The 20,774-nt window shown below is 31.9% G+C and overlaps 1 protein-coding gene across 3 annotated transcripts in view; it reads left to right on the top strand.

Annotated features, from left to right (window-relative positions):
* LOC114169734 (alpha,alpha-trehalose-phosphate synthase [UDP-forming] 1-like) overlaps positions 1 to 20,774 on the top strand; it is a 41,659-nt gene that overhangs the window by 18,783 nt on the left and 2,102 nt on the right. The window contains exons 1-12 of one of the 3 annotated variants that reach the window (XM_028055004.1): positions 5,196 to 5,445; positions 6,044 to 6,462; positions 8,033 to 8,130; positions 8,431 to 8,819; positions 9,942 to 10,056; positions 10,257 to 10,358; positions 11,583 to 11,733; positions 12,355 to 12,443; positions 14,351 to 14,399; positions 15,755 to 15,855; positions 17,158 to 17,345; positions 17,956 to 18,073. In XM_028055004.1, the coding sequence (XP_027910805.1) occupies positions 6,099 to 6,462; positions 8,033 to 8,130; positions 8,431 to 8,819; positions 9,942 to 10,056; positions 10,257 to 10,358; positions 11,583 to 11,733; positions 12,355 to 12,443; positions 14,351 to 14,399; positions 15,755 to 15,855; positions 17,158 to 17,345; positions 17,956 to 18,073 (1,764 nt within the window). In that variant the 5' untranslated portion in view covers positions 5,196 to 5,445; positions 6,044 to 6,098. Of the gene's footprint in view, positions 1 to 5,195; positions 5,542 to 6,043; positions 6,463 to 8,032; positions 8,131 to 8,430; positions 8,820 to 9,941; positions 10,057 to 10,256; positions 10,359 to 11,582; positions 11,734 to 12,354; positions 12,444 to 14,350; positions 14,400 to 15,754; positions 15,856 to 17,157; positions 17,346 to 17,955; positions 18,074 to 20,774 lie in introns of those variants that run through there. The other 2 variants (XM_028055005.1, XM_028055006.1) reach the window with 2 other exon arrangements.

Below are 20,774 nucleotides of genomic sequence, written 5' to 3'. Positions count from 1 at the left end.
TTGAAACTTAACTTATGCAGATAGAGAAACTGATTGGTCCAAATTGAAGAGCTCGCCGCGAGAATCATTCATGCGGTCTCAGATCTTCAATCAAACGAACAGAGAACGAGAACTCCTAAAAAGAAGTTAAAGAACTCTAAAAAAGTGATTTCTAGATAAGTAATGTTTTAAAATAATAAAACTCTTTTATAACAAAACTATTTATACTAAAACCTTTTAATATTAAAATAATCAAGTTGGTATTTTCTAGAGTTTTACGATACAAGTTTTAATTAAATATTTTAATTTAATTTTTTAATCATATTAATATGGACAAGATAAGAAGAAAAAAACTTTAAGCATTATATTTTATATTATTTTTACCACTATACTTCGACTCTGGAAAAGTTTTAGTTTAGTTGTTGATAATGTGTATATGAATATGTTTGATTTTTCAATAAATAGTACAAACTTCACTCCAACTCAATTCATTAAAAGTTTTGTATTCCATTAAAATTTGGACTACTTTAACTAACAAAACAAAATTAAAGATAGTGTAATGTTAAGGATAACAATATTATTCAAAACCCCTTACGAAATTTTTTATTTCACAAGGACAAACTTGTCGACATGTCATTCTTTTAATAGTGAAATCCATGGTATATTCATTATTTTTTCTTCTCTTATTATGACCAATTAATAAGAAGAAGATTCTCATCTAAAAGCCAAATTACACTTCCCTCTCACTTTTTTTCTCTTCTATTTCTTGATGTGTCTACCGACACTATAGCTATTGTGCCTAACAAGTACCAATAGTGTTGAATCAACCACACAATGAGTCAAATCCTAAGACTTGCACTCACAAAAAACAAATAAATTTTTAAAATGTAAATAACATTTCATTTTCTTTTTCATTAAGCTTTATAACTCCATTTTCCTTCAACATATAAAATCTTTACTTTAGGAGAATAGAATTTCACAAGTGTTTATAAAACTAATCTCATATTTACTTATATTTATGATCATTAAATTATAACCATCATAAATGTTCCAATACTTACCTTTTGAGCTAATTAGATAATTCATAATCATTAAACCGACTTTAGTATGTTGAACCGGATTGATAACATTATAACAATGAAACCAAAACGTTTCTTTCAATAATATGTGATTACATATTATTAAAAATTTGTTAATATATAAGAAAAACATGTCTTTATCATATTCTAAAGTGTATCTAAACTTTTGAAGGAAAGAAATGTTTAAAGTTAAAAATATTCTTCACTAGGCTTTGGACTTTTGACCTCAGATTGAATAGAACCTTTTAATCAAAGTTAGTCGTATAAAAATCACCATGTGAGGAAAAATAGGTAAAGGTAAACATAGTCAACTTTTGCCTCAGCTGAATTATAGGTGTTGGCATTCTTACGTGAGCTTTGGTTAGGGTTAATTATGAAGGAATGTTCACTTGTTCCTTTCATGTTTGCGTCAAGTACCATAAATTTAGCCGCGAACCTACATTATTGACTGTGTAGATTATTTTTTTCTTTTTTGTTTTTGGTCAAATGTTTTTACCTAATTTGCTTTGACAGTAAATAAATTATAATGTATAAAAAAAAATACAATTCTCATACTTTTACAGTAAAACTGTAAGTTTTATAGTGAAGTCCAGTTATATAAACTGAAAATATAAAATTAAAATAAATAAGTATAACGAATCTACTTTGTTATTAATGAAAAAGGTAACAAACTGAAAATAAAATATATGAAAAGTGTATTTAGTATAAACTAAAGTTATAAAAAGTGTATATAAAATATGTGTTAATTAATACTATAGTTGTTATAATATAAAACAATCTTTTAGTTTGTGTTCAGTCTCTTTATTAACCTTTAAATCCATATAATTTTCTTGCATGCTTGGGTAACTTTAGAACCAATTATGAGTCCCTTTGAGTCCCTTTTATAAATAGTGTAAATACATAGTTAATGGTATATCTCTTGTTATAAAGATCAATTGCAAAATTTTAAATTAGTACAACCTCTAAGAACTAGTTTTGATCTTTTGAAACATAATTCAACACTTGAGATTCCTTTTATATAGTTAAGGAGTCTTTTAAAAAGATTTCGCACTTCACTAGAATTTACTATGAATCTACTGATCACCCACTACATCTTCAATGTCTGGTCTTGTATAGACCACATGACATACATATGGCTTCCCACCACTAATGCTTCAAGATATTTATATCTTCTGCTTTATTGTTGGAATCATACATAAAGATAACTTACAATTAAACCGAAGTGGTGCAAAGTTTGCTTTTAATCTTACATGTTGAAGTGTTCCAAGACTTTTAGTAAATAATTCTTTTGAGAAAGCTAAACCTTCATTTCAAGCTCTCTATCCAACTATATCTTCAATTCTTTGATTTGAGCTTTATTGGGATTGCCACCAACATGTCATCAAATACTACAACAAGATGATAAAATCATTATCATCAAACCTATTGTAATAAGTACAATGATCTGAACTTGCTAGGTCTAATAAGGAATGGATAAATTCTTTTGTATTAACATTGAGGCACTTGCTTTAAATAATACAAATATGCAACCAAGTTTTCATATTTTGTAAAGCCTTCTAGTTTATGCCAATTTTGTAGTTTATTTTCTAAAAAACTACATATCTTTTAATAACAACCTTGTGCATAATGGGATCCTATATTAATATACCTCTTTACATTGTCAACATAGCTCAAGAATATATATTTTTAGATTTTGGATCCAACCTTATTCTTTCTTAATAGTTAAATACATGCAAGGAAGAATAATCACTCGCTCATACATATGATTAAGTTTGTGATGCCACACCATTATTATTTTTTCTTGACTTGTTGATGCAACTATTGTATTTATTTCTTGCAATGTATCTCCCAAAAGAACATACAAATTTGTCATGATGTCCTATGCTTTTATGACTACCAAATTCTTGCTCACCATCTTTAAAGTCTCACCTTCAGTTTGAATCTCACACCTAAAGTCATCTAATTGTTCAATTGACAATAAATTATTCTTTAAGTTTTTCACATATTATATCTCTTGAACTATGTGTATAGTATCACCATACAATTTTATTTTGACTATGTGAACTTCAACAATCTCTAAGACATAATCATTTCCCATGAACATAGTTCCTAAGAATAAATCCAATCATGATGCAGATTCATGTGCCAAGTTACATTGGATCAACTATCCAATTACCATGTAACTTCTTTTCCCATTAGAGTTTATTATTGCTTCACAAACTAGAATATCTTTGTTTTCTATGGTACGCCTAACACAATTTTGTGAGATACTTTAGAGTCCTTTCTTTTATTCTTTTTTGAGCCAACAATATTTCATTGCATGTTCTCTCTTGCCACAATATCATTTAAATGCTTATTTCCCAAAGCCTTTAATTTTTCAGGTGTTTGACTCCCAATAGACCATATTTTGTTGATTGTTTGCATTAAACTTTCCATTTCTACCTTATTTTTTTATCTAGATCAGTTGACTATACAAGTAAGGTAAACTCTAAAGTAGAAGCTTCAAACGTTCACTTTCAACTATGTTGAAATTTTTTGTTGAAAGTTGGATAAATCAGACAAATAACATACTCATATTGTTATAATGTAATTTGTCACTAATGTGGACCCACTTATTTGAAGAGTGTAAAGTTTTATCTTCAAGTTTTTTCATATGAAGTAACTTGACCTCGTACAATTTGATGAGACTATCCTAAATGTCCTTTGTAGTAGTCTTTTTCTTAATGCTAAACAAAACCACATATGGCTTTGTTAAATGTAAATTTGCGGTGACATAGCTATTGATTTCCTTCCTTCATGGTAGTATTTCTTCAAGTGCATCTACACAATTTTCTTTTCTTAAAATTGTCTTCATCTTTAGTTTCCACAAAGATAAATTATTCTCGTTAAATTTGTTTGTCTCATATTTTGTTATTATGACTTTAAAACCAACTAATACACTTTCATTATGAGTAGTATTTACTTGAAAAATGATGGTAGATTATGAACCGATTCACTAAGTAAGGTTACATAAATTGTGAGACAATAATGGACACACTTAAATATTAAGTATTTTCTTTGAGACAATAATGGACACACTTAAATATTAAGTATTTTCTTTGTCATAGTTTTTTTAGACATGCACTTTCACACTACTAGTGTATATCCAATAATGAGAATAATTCTTTCAAGATGTGAAAGATCATACTAACTTACATGAAATACTAAAATTTGTCTACAACATTATTCCAATGTTATTAGGATCAAAATACAATTAGCAATTAAGAACCACTATTAAGTACTTGAATAATAACATAAGAACTCTACAATACCACTCTCTCTAGATAGAAAAAAAAATAAAACTCATTCTTAAAAATAGTAAACAAATATTAAGAAAACCTTAAAAGGATAAACCATTTTTTCTCTCTTATATATTAGTTGAACAAAACTGTTAAAAGATCTGTAAATGTTATTCTTTTATTTTAAATGAACGTAAGGGACTACAAATAATAATTTAAAATAATAAGTGATTTCAAATTTTATAAAAATAGAAAAAAAAAGTATAAAAATCAAAATTAGGACAAACTAATTTTACAAGATAGAAAAATATACTTAAGTCTTAATTATATTTGAATATATATTATTTAAAAATCGGTCAAGATCATAAATAATTACAATAACTTATTCTATTCACTATCATCACTTTCATTATAGTGATTACTATTATATTTACTACTTTGAAAATATTTTATATTATATAAAGACATTTCTTTTCAATAACTCTAGTAAAAAGTTAAATATACATTATACAAAGAATAAAAGTTACTTTTAACTAAAATAACAACTCAAAAGTTTTTCTACATCTATAACACAACTGCTAGAAAGAAAATAAGATATTTTTAATTTTAGTTGATTTCCTTTAAATTATTTTATATTTTAAAATAAAAATATGATACGATGGATGTCGGATAGCGATTTATTGAGATATGGGGTGTTTCTCGGTCACCACCCAAATAATAATACTAAAAAATCTTAAAAAAATCACACCTAAATTTCCTCTTGAGAAATTCTGCTTACCAAATTTACTTCAATTTTGAACGTAAAAAAAAAAAAAAAAGTTTTTGGCTCCCATTTTGAACTCTGCTTCTGGTTATGTGTTACCTGCATGGGCGGGGCGTTTTAAAGTGGCTTCTGAAACTTACACGGGGATTCCACTATTCCGCTTTCTTTTCTCTAAGTGATACCATTAGCTTCAACATTCTTTGTCATTCAGATTCTTCAAAATTTTCCACTCACTTCCCACCTCTTCATACACAGCTGTTAACTCGCTGTCCAAACACTTCCCAAAGATTTCGCGGACAGGATTCTCTGTCTCTTGCTTCTCCTCAACGCTACCTCACGGAGCGAGGTTACTCTTCAATTTCTATTCAAACTTTTTCTCTCTATGTTCATCACTGTTTTTTCACTGCGTTCTTATTTTCGCAACGGTTTCATCATACGAAAGGTTCATATCTCAGTTTCTCACATGCTTATGCTGTTGTTCGTGTAGAAGAACGCAATTGTTACTTTTTTTCCAGAGAAATTTATGTTCGAACTAAACATTTGATTTGGTTATATAGTCAAATTCTAATCCGTTAGTATCAATTTTGTATAGTTTCGTCGTATTTGATAATTGATAATTCCGTTAATGAGCATTTGTATTATAGGAAAGAAAACCTAGAATTCTGATAGAAGAATGTCAGCAAAAAAAAAAAAAAACGCTCGAAAACTGCATCTGAATGTTCGCGATTTTGTTTTACTCCATGCAATGTGGTTGCTGCATTCGTTTAAATTAAACTCCTCTGTGAATCTCTGTTTTACTGAAATAGATATTTCGAATGTCAAAAATCTCCAACGCGTTGGACCGAACAAATTGGTTGTTTATGATTAATGTTTTCCGTTGGTTTGTTTGCTGGATTTTTGTTTTTGTGTTCACTGTTGTTGATGGAGCGTGTTTTTGAATGCAGGTTGGAAGAAACTGTTGTTGATTATTGAAGCGTGGTGTGTAGGAAGAACGAGCGTATGCCTGGGAACAAGTACCACGGAAACCAAATACCGGGGCGTGTGGAACGGCTTCTGAGAGAGAGAGAGCTGCGGAAGAGTGGGAGAGTGATTCAGTTGAAGGAGGGGAATGAGGTCAATGGGAGCAGTGGTGAGGCTTTCGAGAAGGAGAAGGCGCGTTTGAGGGAAGTAGTGAGCGAGGCGGGTGATGGTGTTGAAGGGAGTAGGGTGAGGAAGGGGGTGGGGGAAGAGAGGCATGAAACGAAGCCGTTTAGACAGAGGCTGTTGGTGGTTGCTAATAGGTTGCCGGTGTCGGCAGTAAGGAAAGGCGAGGACGCGTGGTCGTTGGAGATAAGTGCCGGTGGTCTCGTCAGCGCGTTGTTAGGTAAGTGGCTGTCACCATGATTATCATCATGCTGTTTCTGTGTTGTATTTTCTGATGGAAGAGAGAGGGTTCAGCTAGAATTTTGATTTTGCTGAGTTTTTTTCTGCTGTTCTGCTGCGCCTTCAGAAAAACATTTTGATGGTCAATGATTCTAAAATTTTAAAATATGTTAAAATTATTTTTAAAGTATTAGTATAATTTTAGTGCTCAAAAGACAATATCAAAAAAATTCAATAAATTCTGAACTCGTTCAGCTGACAAAATTTCAGATTAATTAATAACTTTTTTTGGGTGATATAAATAGGTGTAAAATATGGGGAAAGGCATTATAACTTGTTTGGCTGTACCAGTATTTTTAAGTAATTAATGGAATCGTGATTTCCAAACATATTTATTCCATTCACAAGAACCTTACTGAAAGGAAGGGATTGAGTATAGGTCATATGTTTGTACTTATTTGGTTAAAAGAATAATTTTTAAATGATGGGATTGTTATAGTATTTGTACTGTTTTTATAGAATGCTATGACATCTCAACCTTCATTTAGTTATTTAATTTAATAATTTTAATATAAAAAGTATAGCAAAAACATTGATGGATGTGAAATTTTAACAGTCTCTACTCTTGATTTTTTTTTTCTTAATTAGAGAGGATTCATGCCCCCCAGTTATTGTATTTTTATTTTCAATCAAATATCCTTAATTTAAATTTTGCTTTTAATCATTTTCATCCAACATAGTTTCCCGTTTTTTTTACCAAAAGAAGTTCAAGGGTTTTCTATGAAAATATTTTTTTCTAAAATCAAAATTAGTTTATTTATGTATAAATTAAAGACAAAGTTTTAGAGAATTTAACGTGACAAAATTTCCATAAATTACCTCGTAATCATTTCTATTAATTTTTTATAGAAAAATATTGCTTATTATTGATATCTACTTTTAAATACTTATTTCATTATTATATTTTATTTTTAAAAAGAGTAATAAAACCGTAAGTCAAGGTTATTAAATTAAAGAAAAGTAATTTTTTGTACTTTTTTAATCGAGAGTTTTCTTTCTATCATATTTACCACATCTCAGATTTTTTTTTGGTGTTGGTTGGATAATAATTACAAATAGTATTTCTATTCTTTTTTCCTTCCAAATTTGTGACGGCTTTTCAAGTCGTAGGACTAAATGTATCAGTGTGGTTGGCGGTGTAACTGTTACACCTTTTTTTATGTCTGCGCCCATTGTTTGCCTTTCGAAATAATGGGTAGTTTAGAAAAAAAGTTTACAGCTATGTTGAATGTGAAATTTATTTAAACTTGTACTAAATTAAGAGTTTGGGCTGGCTTTTATACATTAATGATTTTTAAACTGATTTTGTTTTATACATGTTATTATATGATTTAACGGTAGTCTATACATCTTCTATAGAGTTAGTGTAATCTAATTAAATTCTAAACATAATTTATTTAAAGATTATATTTATACAATTTCTTTTAATTATTTCAATGAGATTTTAGAGAGAAAAAAATATTAAATTACCGTCTTCATCTGCTCTAACATGATCATGTTCTTTTACAAAGGTGTGAAGGAGTTTGAGGCAAGGTGGATAGGTTGGGCTGGAGTGAACGTGCCAGATGAGATTGGACAGAAGGCACTTACTAAAGCGTTGGCTGAAAAGGTATACGGTTAAATATCTCAGTTAATTGAGTGTGCTATGTTGCTGTAATTTTTTTTGTATATCTTCAATTTTTATGAGTTTTTTTAATGTTACAAAAATTAGTTGATGTTGGCAATATAGAGAGCGTAAATTTAGAAGTAGTAGGTATCATAATTCTTAATTAGTTCTAATTGTTTTATAAAGACAGAAATTAAGCACTTATTAACATGCCACGTGTTCCCGTACGTTGTTTCCGCCGTATACTATATTCAGTAGAAGAAAATGTTGTAAATAATTCATGAAAGTTGTTGTGCGTTGCAGAGGTGTATCCCTGTATTTCTTGATGAAGAGATTGTTCATCAGTATTATAATGGCTATTGCAACAATATATTGTGGCCCCTTTTCCACTACCTTGGACTTCCACAAGAAGACCGCCTTGCCACCACACGCAGTTTTCAGTCTCAGTTTGAGGCATATGAGAAAGCAAATCAGATGTTTGCTGATGTTGTGAACAAGCACTATGAAGAGGGTGATGTTGTTTGGTGCCATGATTACCATCTTATGTTCCTTCCAAAATGCCTAAAGAAACATAACAAAAAAATGAAAGTTGGATGGTTTCTCCACACCCCTTTTCCATCTTCTGAAATTCACAGGACACTGCCATCTCGTTCAGAGCTCCTGCATTCCGTTCTCGCTGCTGATTTAGTTGGGTAAGTCCTATCTGGCTCCTCCATTTAGCAGTCACGCTTTGGTATCATTATTATAAATTTGATACGGGCACGTGATTTGATAATAAAATTTTCAGGGGACTTTTTGACAATTTGTGTAGATATATAAGATGCTGTCATTAGACTCAACCTGTAAATGCTTACCAAGTATGTCTTGACTGTTTTGGGGCAAGTTATAATAAACCACTAGTTTAGTACATCGAATTTGCCATTAACCATTGGCTGGCAAACTGCACTTGATAGGAAATCCTGTTTCCTAAACTAAATATATATATATATATATATATATATATATATATATATATATATATATATATATATATATATATATATATATATATATATATATATGATCATGTTATAGATGTTTGTGGTATGCCCAGTACCTCTCGTCTATAAAGAGGTGGACTTGATTTCCTCCTTTCGATTCTCGCAAATATCTTCAGCTACCTTCTATCTTCCATGTATCTATTTCATATAAGCAAATTTTGAGAATAAACATTATTATATATTAGTATTTTCCATGAAACTGGATACTAACAATTTCCTTTCTGTCTAATCAGCTAATTTACATACATGAAACTAACAACTGCAGTCACCGGACAGTAACCCCCGTAACCCCAATTGGTGAAAACTACTGCCTGATGACTAAATGTTCTCAGTTTCCTTGTGGATGGGTTGACAAACCACTGGTCAAAGTGACTGCAAATCATTTTATTGGAGAGGGTTGATAGTCCTGGTAGTGGATACAGAGGACCATGCTTATACAAAAGTGTGTCTAAATGGATTTTGAGAGTATTACACCAACCCACTAAAAGCATAACGCAGGAAACAGATTACATATGAATACATATCATGAAGCCATTTATCATGATAAAATTTGAACTGTTACGAGTATTATTACCTATGTATTAGTCATGTAAATCATGGAAGTATGGGGCTATACTTCAAGTTTACTCGGCTAAAGTTTTCCATTTAGTTTAGAAGTATGTTTCTTTTAGATTCTTAATTTGGAATTTTCTTTGTTTATATGTCGTCTTCTTGGGTTTAATCATTTTTATTTTTTTATTGTTTTTATTTGATTTGAAATAAATTTTCTTGCAGTTTTCACACCTATGATTATGCAAGACATTTTGTTAGTGCCTGTACTCGCATCCTTGGACTTGAAGGTACACCTTATGGGGTTGAGTATCAAGGGAAGCTAACTCGAGTTGCTGCAGTATGTGATACAAAATTTGTCTACAAGCTAACTCTTGCTTTGTCATTTGAACAGTTGTTTAAAAATTTGCCCCTAACTTTACCTATTAAAAAAGGAGGACTGGAAGAAGAAATTTTTATATGAAATTCAAGATTTAATCAATTACGATGTTGAGCTTAAAATTCAAATTTCTAATTTGACTCTGTTCTCTTGAATGCCAGTTTCCAATTGGTATAGACTCGGAACGATTTATTCGAGCTCTTGACCTTCCAGCAGTACAAGATCACATCAAAGAACTACAAGAAAGATTTAAAGGCAGAAAGGTGCTTCTCTAACTTTATAGCAAACACTTCTTTATATCTAATAACTTATTTTACTTGTTCCTAGTAATTTTGGCATTGTTTTAGATTTACGCTTCTTGCTTTTCAGTATTCACGAGTAAGGGATTTATTCTTATTCTGACAAAGTGAAAGGCTTTTAAGGATTGGCAAGATAAAATATAGATGATGGCATTGATGAAAACTTATAGGTTGGAAAGGGAAGAAAATTGGAGTTAAAAACAATGAAGCCATTGCTGGCCACTACGTGAATCCTTAAAATCATGCGAAAATTCTCTAAAATTCGCGTTCTAAATACTACTATATAAGATGTGCCACTATTACAAATCACTATTCAACTGTACCTCCAACTTACTAGTCTATCCTATACGTATTAAGACCTCATGTCAGGAACTATTTGATTTATTCTGTGCCCAAATTTCTTAAATATCTTAATACAATTTTAAATTTCATAGGCTGTGTTTGGAAACAAATTTTAGGTTTATATTACTTGGAGTTGTTCATTTGTTGTTAGTATTTCCAAGAAAATAATAATGGTGGGTAAATAATTAAGCATAGAAATATTTTGCTTGTATTATATTTCTATTCTTAAAATAAAACTCGACCTCTTATTGTCCGCAGAAAGTTGCATCATTGTTAGGTATAAAACCATTCTTGAGCTTGAAATTGGCTTTAGGACGTGCTCAACACTAATACTTTTCCTGTGCATTCTTCTATAAAGAGGTTTAAGTTTCCCTGTGTATTCTTCACTAAAAAGGCTTGAATTTCAGCACAAATTGACTTATGCGATGTCAAACTCCATTTTTGGGCCAAAGTGGGTCTTGTGTGACGGGAATTGTTAGATGTAAATATTTTGTGAGCACCTAATAGCTTAAGCTTTTAAGGAGAGGTTGTCATTGATCTTCAATATAACTTAATCAGAGCAGTTACCATGCTATTGCTATCTCTGTGTGGTACTAGTAAGGAATGGATTTTCTTTCGGATTTGTTTAGAAAGTATTACACATTTTACCACATTGTTCTAGTAGTGGGGGATTTAATTTGGGACTGACCCAATGAAAATGTTGCTTTCAGAATTTCAGGGTATAAGTATTTGTTTGGCATGCAGTGCCATGAACCCATGACAGCCACTTTTCTTTATATGATCTAAGTGCTTATTTGATTCGGTTCTATTAATTGAATTGTTCCAACCTTTTTCTTGCCTTGACAGGTAATGTTAGGTGTTGATCGCCTTGATATGATTAAAGGAATCCCTCAGAAAATTTTAGCGTTTGAAAAATTTTTGGAAGAAGATCCTTATTGGCGTGATAAAGTTGTTCTGCTACAAATCGCTGTCCCGACAAGAACAGATGTTCCTGAGTGTATGCTACTCACATTATTTTATTTGTTCTTGTGGCTTCTTTGGTATAGTTGCTTTAAAAAAGGCTGCTCACTTTCAAATTATTTTTGTTTCAACAAATGAAAGATTATGTCTTCTAAAAATAGAAGGAAGTTGTCATTTCGTTTAAAGTAAAAGTTATAATGTTTTCTATTAAACCCTTATTTATACTTGGACTTTCTAGAATCTTATGTTGGACAAAAATAAATTGTTTTGTACTTTAAGTTGCCAGCATTAATGCAAATCATCTCAGATATCTATACATTATTCTGCAGTTTTGTCTCTGTTTTATATGTATCAATCTTTCACAATGAAAAAAAAAATATTTTGTCAAATACTGAAGTCATAGTCATTATATTATGTTCGTTGCACTATTATTATGCCACATTCACTTTACACTTCATTCTTAATGTTCATACCTGGGATACCGAGTTTTACTCGTCTCTTTCCTCATTCAATTTGTTTGAAATGCCTAGTGTTGGGAACATACACATTGGCACGCCAAACATGATTTACTATTTTTCTATACATTTTTGATTAAGGCGCCTTAGTTTTGGCTTTGGAATCATGACTGATAAAAAACAAATTTCTTACATTTTTTCAGATCAAAAGCTTACAAGCCAGGTTCATGAAATAGTTGGGCGCATCAATGGCAGATTTGGAACGTTAACTACAGTTCCTATACATCACTTGGTGCGTTCTTAACATAGTTATAATTTTATTGAAATTGTATTATTGCCAAGTCACTACCACAAACAATACAAGGATACTCTTTTCTTTCTTTTATTGACTTGTCTAACTCAATTGTCCTTCATGTGGGATCTTTGTTCTAATGTAAGGAAAATAGAACCTGCTAGGAAAACTCGCAATAAAAAGAAAGAAAACATGACATTGTTTTAAAATTTGCAAAGAAAGAATGTTCTGAGAGCGTGTATAATACTTGTCTCAAGTGATCCAAATTATCTTCTCAATATTTACTATAGACCAAAATGCCACATAAGAATTCAAACACATACTTGCAAAGAACGATAAGTGTGCCATTCAGAGTGCATTGGAAAGTGGCTCAGGGCATTTGTTAACCCTACCCAAATGACATAATTGGAGACCGACAATGTCCTTGGTGAGTTTTGAAGGTTGTTTTAGAACATCATGTTCATGCATTTTGATATGGTGATAACTTGCCTCTATATCTATTTTAGCGAAGTATGTGGCTTCATTTAATTCATCTAGCAACTCCTCTATGTTAGGAATTGAAAACTTGTTTGGGACTGTAGCATTATTTACTGCCTAATAATCCACAGAATCATCATCTTCCATCTTTCTTTTTGACCAAGATTACTGAGTTGGAATAAGGGCCATTGCTTGGCCTGATAATTCTTGATGCGAGAGCGCAAATTCTGCCATGCCCCAAAAGAAGCGTGCCATGAGAACGAGAGGCTCTACGTACAAGTTGATACAGTAACTACTAAAAACACAAGATGGTAGGAACTATAGAGTTCAAAGCATCCAAAATTGCAGGAAATTCTATGAAAGAAAGAACTTCGAGACTTCTTGATTATAGGAATAGAAACAGAGAAGAAGAATACTACTGTTTTTTCCAAAAACTCCTTTCTTTAGGCCCGGACTAACTATTTAAAGAGTTAGTTAACAAATAGTTAGTTGTCAACCGTTAACTACTAAAAAACAGACTCTAACACCCTATGAACAAACAGGGTTTGGCAGCAAATGATGTAGAAGATATCATGGTCTATCCTTGTTGAATTCCAGTCCCACTAGAGGACGCATGGGTATTGTTGCTGCCACCAAATGCCCCTACTTCAAACCTTTTTCATGGCTTCTTCAATGTTGTGGACTACCTCCATTTCTGTTAAGAATAATCCAAGTGTGAGTCAAAGTCTAACATCGAGTAAAAAAGACAAAGTTAAATGTTATATAAGACTAAAGACTTATGACCATATTGCCTTAAGGTTTTGGATTAAAAGTGGTGTTAAATGTTTTATGTGTGTTAGACTAATGTCATTTATATAAAACCACAATCTCTCGATGACTATAATTCATATGAAAAAAATATATAAACCCAACAATTAATTGCATCTGGTCCTTTGGGTTGTGGGGACAGATTAGGCTCCAAATGTCCTGACGCAACCTGATCAAGAAATATTCAAGAAATTGGTCCTCTGCACTGGTCTTGCTTGGGTTGACAGAATAAAAAAAAAACTGCCATCTTCATAACAATCAACTGTTTCTGTATATGTAAAATTTCACATTTCATTTATTGAAAGTATGATTTTGTCATTTTATGCAATTAGATAGAAGAGGGAAAATAGGGGAAGGAGCGTTGGTCTGGTTTCCATTTCCTATCTGTCCCATATTTGTGAGTCTTTTTATTTATATATATATATATATATATATATATATATATATTTTTTTTTTTTTTCTAATGTGATAATTCCACTGAATTTCTAAGCATGATTTGATAATTTTATATGCTCATTCTGATGATTAATCATTAGTCTACAACTCTTACTAACACTATTAATATTGAATAGGTTGAAGAATTTTCTATGCTTGATAATCTTACACTTTTATTGTCACAACAGGATCGCTCACTTGACTTTTATCAACTATGCGCTTTGTACGCTGTTACTGGTAAATTTGTGCTTTTACATTTTCTTTAATTTGATTGAGAGCTACTCTGTGAATAACTACTTTTGTGAACTTGTCAGATGTTAGCTTATACTAATTTATTATGCTTAAAGTTCTATGCCTAAAGTTGAAAGTATTTTCCAGCGTGCTCTTAGAAATGACTTAGCCCTTGTTTGTTTCAAACCATGGAAAGCATGGGAGCGCTGATTTGAGATTAAAGTTGAAAAATGAGGCAAAATGGGATGTAATATTTTTTTTGTAACTTTCTTTCCTCACGTACACAGAAATGCAGGAAAAGTTTACATATAATATAATAATAATAATAATAAGCATTAATAATATTAAGTTTTATAATTAATAATATAGTAATATAATAAATAATATATACATCAATCAAATCATTTACAAACTTTTATAAACTTTCTTCTCATTTCTCATTGTCTTTCCCTTAATCTAAACAACCTCACCTTCACATTTTTTTCCTTCAAATCCACTCATTTCCATTCCAAATCCATCTTCTAATCCAAACACAACATTAGAGCTTTTTGTAAATGATGAAATTAAAGAGAAAATTTGTTTTGAATATTGCACTGAATGTAGTGTACATTTTTCTTCCCTTTCTTTGTCTACTATGTATAAATTTGTCTATATAGCAAAAGGTAAGGCATTGGAAACTGATTTCAGGGTGGTAGGCTACCCTAGCACCCAAACCGCAGCCTGAGTATACCTAATTGTCTTAAAATCTGATTGCTTCCTTGAAGCATGATTATTGTGGTTGTTGTCTTGATTAGCGCCAATGTTCCTTTTCTAATTAATACAATGCAATCTTCATTTAATCATGATTCATGATATTTACTATTCCACTTATTGACATATAGTTCTTATATGTTATATAGAAAGGCGACAATTTTACATTTTTAGTAGTTTCTATCATTTGATGGCTCATTTGCAAATTCCGGAAAAATGTTTCGTGCAAATAACCATACAAGGGATATACAATGTAATTCATTTTTAATAATTCAATCGACATGGACACCAAATTTAGTACCAAAATATTTGTTTCCATGTTGTTCATTTATGGTATGTATTCAGGAAATAGTACTGAAAAATTGGGTACATTATGTGAAATCAACTCTAACAATAAGACAATTTTGGACTTTTATTTTTGGGTAATGGTGAAAGCATGTTCGATGCGTCTGGGGCTCTTCCTCGTGTATGTTAATACTTCATTACTCATTTTCTTGAATTCTTAATTGTCTTTGGAGCATTAAATTTTATTATTTTATTTCTGGTAATCAGTATATTATATTGTAACTTCTATGCTAATTTTTTATTTAAACTCGCTACTGCTTACCCAGATGTAGCACTAGTCACTTCTTTGAGGGATGGAATGAATCTTGTCAGCTATGAATTTGTGGCCTGCCAGGAGAAAAAGAAAGGGGTTCTCATTCTTAGTGAAGTAAGTGTAGAAACTTGCTTGTGTATTTATGTTTTATTTATATGTCAATTCAGGCTTTGTCAACGTTGAGTTATTGAATGATGAGAGAATAAAGTCGAATGTTGGAAGTGTTGGTCCTGACAATAAAACTGCTGATAGCGCTCCATTTTATAGACTTAAGACTGATGCCAAGTCTAAACAGTTTGAATTTTTAGGAGAGTTGGTTCTTAACATCCTATGAGCTTTGCAACCTGCCTAGAATGGACATCGACTCCTAATTCCTATATTTCTTTTGATCAGAGTACCATGTCAAAAGTTGCTTTTTCAATTTTTGAAAAAGCAAAAGTTGTTGATCCCATTATTCTCTTTTTCAGCACTATATGAGGAATCTTCACTAGAAGTAGAAAAATATAGAATGTCAAAAAACAAGTAGAAAAATATAGAAGAACGAACAATATGTAAGAGACAAGAAGGGCAAGATTGAAAGAAAAATCTCTTAGAAACGTTCTACAATACTTTGTGCCCATTATAGCTTGAGTTCACAACTTTTGCCTTAGCTAAAGAGTTCGGTGCTTAATTGTGTATCCTCTCGTTGTGAATTGTATACTTTATCAAACTGAATTGGTGAAAGTCAAGTGATTTAATATTAAATAATAGTTGGAAAACGATTTTTTGTAAAGATTGTGGGTATCTAGGAGCTATATAGAGAATATTTGTTGTAGTACTTGTTTTATTAATCAATTTTGATTAATGGAACCTTTATTTGTTAAAGGAGAATCAGACGTAATTCAATTTGAGGGAACTAATATAAAACAAATCTTTTTTCTGCACTTGCCCTTTCTATCCTTGTTATAAAAAGCCTTTGGATGAAGCTTACGTGATTTAAAACATATATGGTTGATTTCAAAAGATTTTTCAAATGGCAAAGTTTTGAATTCTACTCTAAAACACTCCGTTCTAGTGTGTACCTTGTTTTTGACTAGTTTGACTTGTATTAAACTATCCATTTAATAAGTCATACTTATCGTAACCAAAATATAACATCAAAGATTATTTTATTTCCATTATTGAGCATCTTACAATACAACTCTGTACCGTGCTTAAACTTCTACCATTTAAAGTGATTTAAATAAATGATAATTATCAATCTTTCGTTCTTTATTCTTGTCTAGATCGTGTATTTTTAGTTCCCATCTTGGTTTATAGAAAGCTTTCATGTGTTGTATGGATAGATCAATTATTGCACGCTGACTTCTTTAACTAGCTTTAACTAGATATGTATTATGTTGATATCATTCCTGATATTTGGCATGCTTCTTGAAGTTTGCTGGTGCAGCACAGTCTCTTGGGGCTGGGGCAATTCTTGTCAACCCGTGGAACATTACAGAAGTTGCAGCTGCAATTGGCAGGGCTCTGAAGATGCCATCTGCAGAAAGAGAAAAGAGACATAAGCATAATTTTCTTCATGTAAAATCCCACACTGCTCAAGAATGGGCAGGAACCTTCGTAAGGTATGCATGTTACTATCTGGATTTTGTAAACTCGTGCCCTGTAATCAGATGCGAAGGAATAAAAGTAGCATTTATAACCTATCCTAGTTACTCAAAGAAGAAACTATTAAACATCTTTTTTTAATTTTCAAAATGTTAAATACTTAAAGATTTCATTTCGTAGCTTCTATTATTTCCTTCTTAAGAAAACCCTTGGTATTTTGAACATTTTTTTTGTTTTTCTTTTTAGGAGTTTGTCATTTATCTTCAATATAGCGGCATCTTTTTTATCGAAAAGAATGGAATCCCCCTGTTTTTGTTGCATTCTCAAATCCCTGAAATTTTGTAATGGATGTAAGTCCCTTTTAAAGTGCGCAACTTTTATACATATGATCATGGTTCAGCTGTGAGCTTTGCCGTTGTTTGCATTTATCAGTCTTGGTTGTATTTAAATATAATTTCATGCTCATTTATGATGATTATTTACTTGTTACCTAAGTATTTTAGGAATAGTAGAAAGACATGATTTGCAATTGTAATTTATCCAACCAAGATATCTTAGTAGGTAATGCATCTCTTGCTTTGATTTTTAGGAGAGCTTCATATATGATGAATCTTTGAATATTTGCAGTGAACTAAATGACACTGTTATTGAGGCACAACTAAGGACAAGACAAGTTCCACCTCAACTTCCAACCAAGACTGCAATTGAAAGTTATCAGCAATCAACTAATCGATTGCTCATCTTGGTATGATGTCTCAATGAAGCTTGAGACTTCTCTGAATACGTCTTTTTATTTCCTTCTTGTCCTTTTCTCCTTATCTGAGTGTTTTTACAAGATAGTGCTTCATTGTCCGAGTAGATGCAGTGAAATCTATTGTGCAATTGTACTAGATTAGGATATTTTGATAGGTAAAGATCCCATTCACACAGTTTTATGCAAGGCATAAGAAGGGTCCAGAGGATAAGAAAATTGCTGGAACTCTTGAAATTTCAGTGAAATTGTGTTGCATTCTGTTTTCATTTGGGTGGATTTTGTAATAAAGAATTTCTTGCCTTTTTTTTTAACGATTCCAGTTTTATTAACTGGTACCAGAGCTCCATCCGGAAGCTTGTGGGCAACAGAAAGGTTAAGGATATTTGGGGAGCAGTAGGTGGTGAATGGACAATTCTTAATGGCACTACTTGTGTTGAATTACATTTAGAAACGTGGATGGATGGGATCCATAGGAAAAAGGTACAAAGCAAGTCCAAGGGGGTGAGTCAGAAATTTTATGGGAGAAGTTGGTAACATGCAATAAGGGTGACTAGGAAATTTTGTAGCTTACATAAAGAGTTTACATGGAAGAAGAGGTGAAGCCAAAAAATCTACTATTCCATTTCCATCCTTTGACAGAACTGGGTTCAAGGAACCTAAAGCTAGGTTTAACCGTTATTTTGTTCGAGAGGAAAGATCCGAATCATAAAAGGTGAAGTTCATATTAATGGTAATGCAAGACAAGGCATTTCTCAGTCGTAGACACTGTTTGTAAGAAGAATTTAAATTCACAGCAGATTTTTGTTAGAGACTATCGATGAGAGATATGTATAAGGTGAGACTTTCATAATTAGTGTGGGAGGGCTTGAAAAGGCTGAAGGAAAAGATCATAAAGAGATTGTTTTAGGTGTGATAAAAAATACGGTTCAGATCGTTGGGAAGACAAAGCAGTACTAGGTCATGGTTATAGTAGACTAGAAATGAATGTACCTTCCACCTTTCAATCACTTATGAATGAAGTGCCTAAACCTATTTGGGAAAGTGTGTGCTTATCTTCTTTGAAAATATTCTAGTGTACAAGAATTTAGAGACTTTTGTTTTTCCATTGAAAGTTTTACGGGTGCTGACAGCAAATGATCTGAAGGTGAATAGGAAGAAATGCACATTTGGGCAGCCAAAACTAGAACTAGTGGCCTTCTATGAAACATTCACCTCCAAGCTTTGATTTTATTGAAAATAAGTAGTGGAACTTACCTGAATATGCAAGTCATTGCATAACTCCATTTTGAGAATGGCATGTTGAGTATGCGAGTCTGAAAAATAGGATTTATTTATAGGTAAATTTGGCTGGAAATCATTGTCAAGGAGCTATGGAATCTAACATAACTGAGTTCCTCATTCTTAAAGCTTTTGGTGGGACTGGGAATCCTGTTAGGATCCCTGATATTAGACTTCTCTTATAGCTTGCTCCTTTTGTTGGATGTGTCAAATGATGGGGCTGCCAAGGACTCTTTGGGCACTATTCCTCGTGGTGGTATATCTAGGGACAAAAGAGCGCCATTTATCGTTAGTTTTTGGTGCAAGTTGCGATATTTGCATATGGGTGCTATTTTGACAATCGAGATTGCTTTCACTGTAGGATGGTTAGTGTTCCAGGATGCCTCAATTTATATTGCTTTGGAGTCTGAAACTAAGAATGATTTAAATACATCTTTATCCATTAACCACCCATCTGAAACATCTTTTAGGGACAAAATTGTGACAGAACTCCAAGTTCCAAAACGGACATTACCTCGAATCTAATGGACTTGAGGCTGGAACATTTAGGCTTTAGTTGGATTGTGATTCTCGATTAGTTATCCAGGCTCTTAAAATTTCAACTATAGTTCCTTGGACATTGCCTTATAGATGGCTTAATAGCAAGGAGAACACTAAACACAAGGAGATATATCACTTATATTTTTAGGAAAGGGGACTATTGTGTGGAAAAAGTAAGCCAATTACGGTATTAGTACACAGTTCCTACGTGGTGGGATGATATACTATTTTTTGTAAATTTTTATTTTTCCAAACATAGATGTCAACTTCCTTGTTACAGGTTTTCTTTGTGGCTTTTGGTCTAAAATCTCCATTCCGTTTTTTTCTCCTCTATTTTATGGACTGGAGTGCTGCAGAAGATTGTTGGTAATTGTTATAGTTGGGATGACAATTAACATTGTGATGTCATAGTACTACCATTTTATTAAAGAAACAGAAAACATTTGTTCAATTTAACTTATTTTAAAAAAGGGGAACAGTAAATATCATGTTCTTGACCTCGAACAGTCATGATAGGACTCTCCTAGAGTCCTAGAGGAAAATGAATTCAAACTTTCCTTCTAACTTCAGCAAAATTTTCCCTAGACCAACTATCCAAAATGGTTGAGCAGTTAGGTTAGATGAAGGCTCGTGAGTAGTTTGTACCTAACAAACATGATGGACGTGTGTCTATGTTGAATTTACTCTTTATATATGTTATAAGACTTTCCATGGTACTACCTCATCACAAAGTTTGAGTTTGCAACCTCTAAAACAAAATCATGATCATCGAAAAACTGGCTGCTTTTTATTATACAATGTTACACTGGTATGAATCCTAACCGGCATTTAATTACGTATATGAATTTTTGTATTAACATTTTCTCTCAACACT

The sequence above is a fragment of the Vigna unguiculata genome, chromosome 11 (assembly GCF_004118075.2).
Source record: "Vigna unguiculata cultivar IT97K-499-35 chromosome 11, ASM411807v1, whole genome shotgun sequence".
Taxonomy (NCBI): Eukaryota; Viridiplantae; Streptophyta; class Magnoliopsida; order Fabales; family Fabaceae; genus Vigna; species Vigna unguiculata.
Note: the sequence above shows the minus strand (reverse complement) of the source record. Positions and strands in the feature narration are given on the sequence as shown.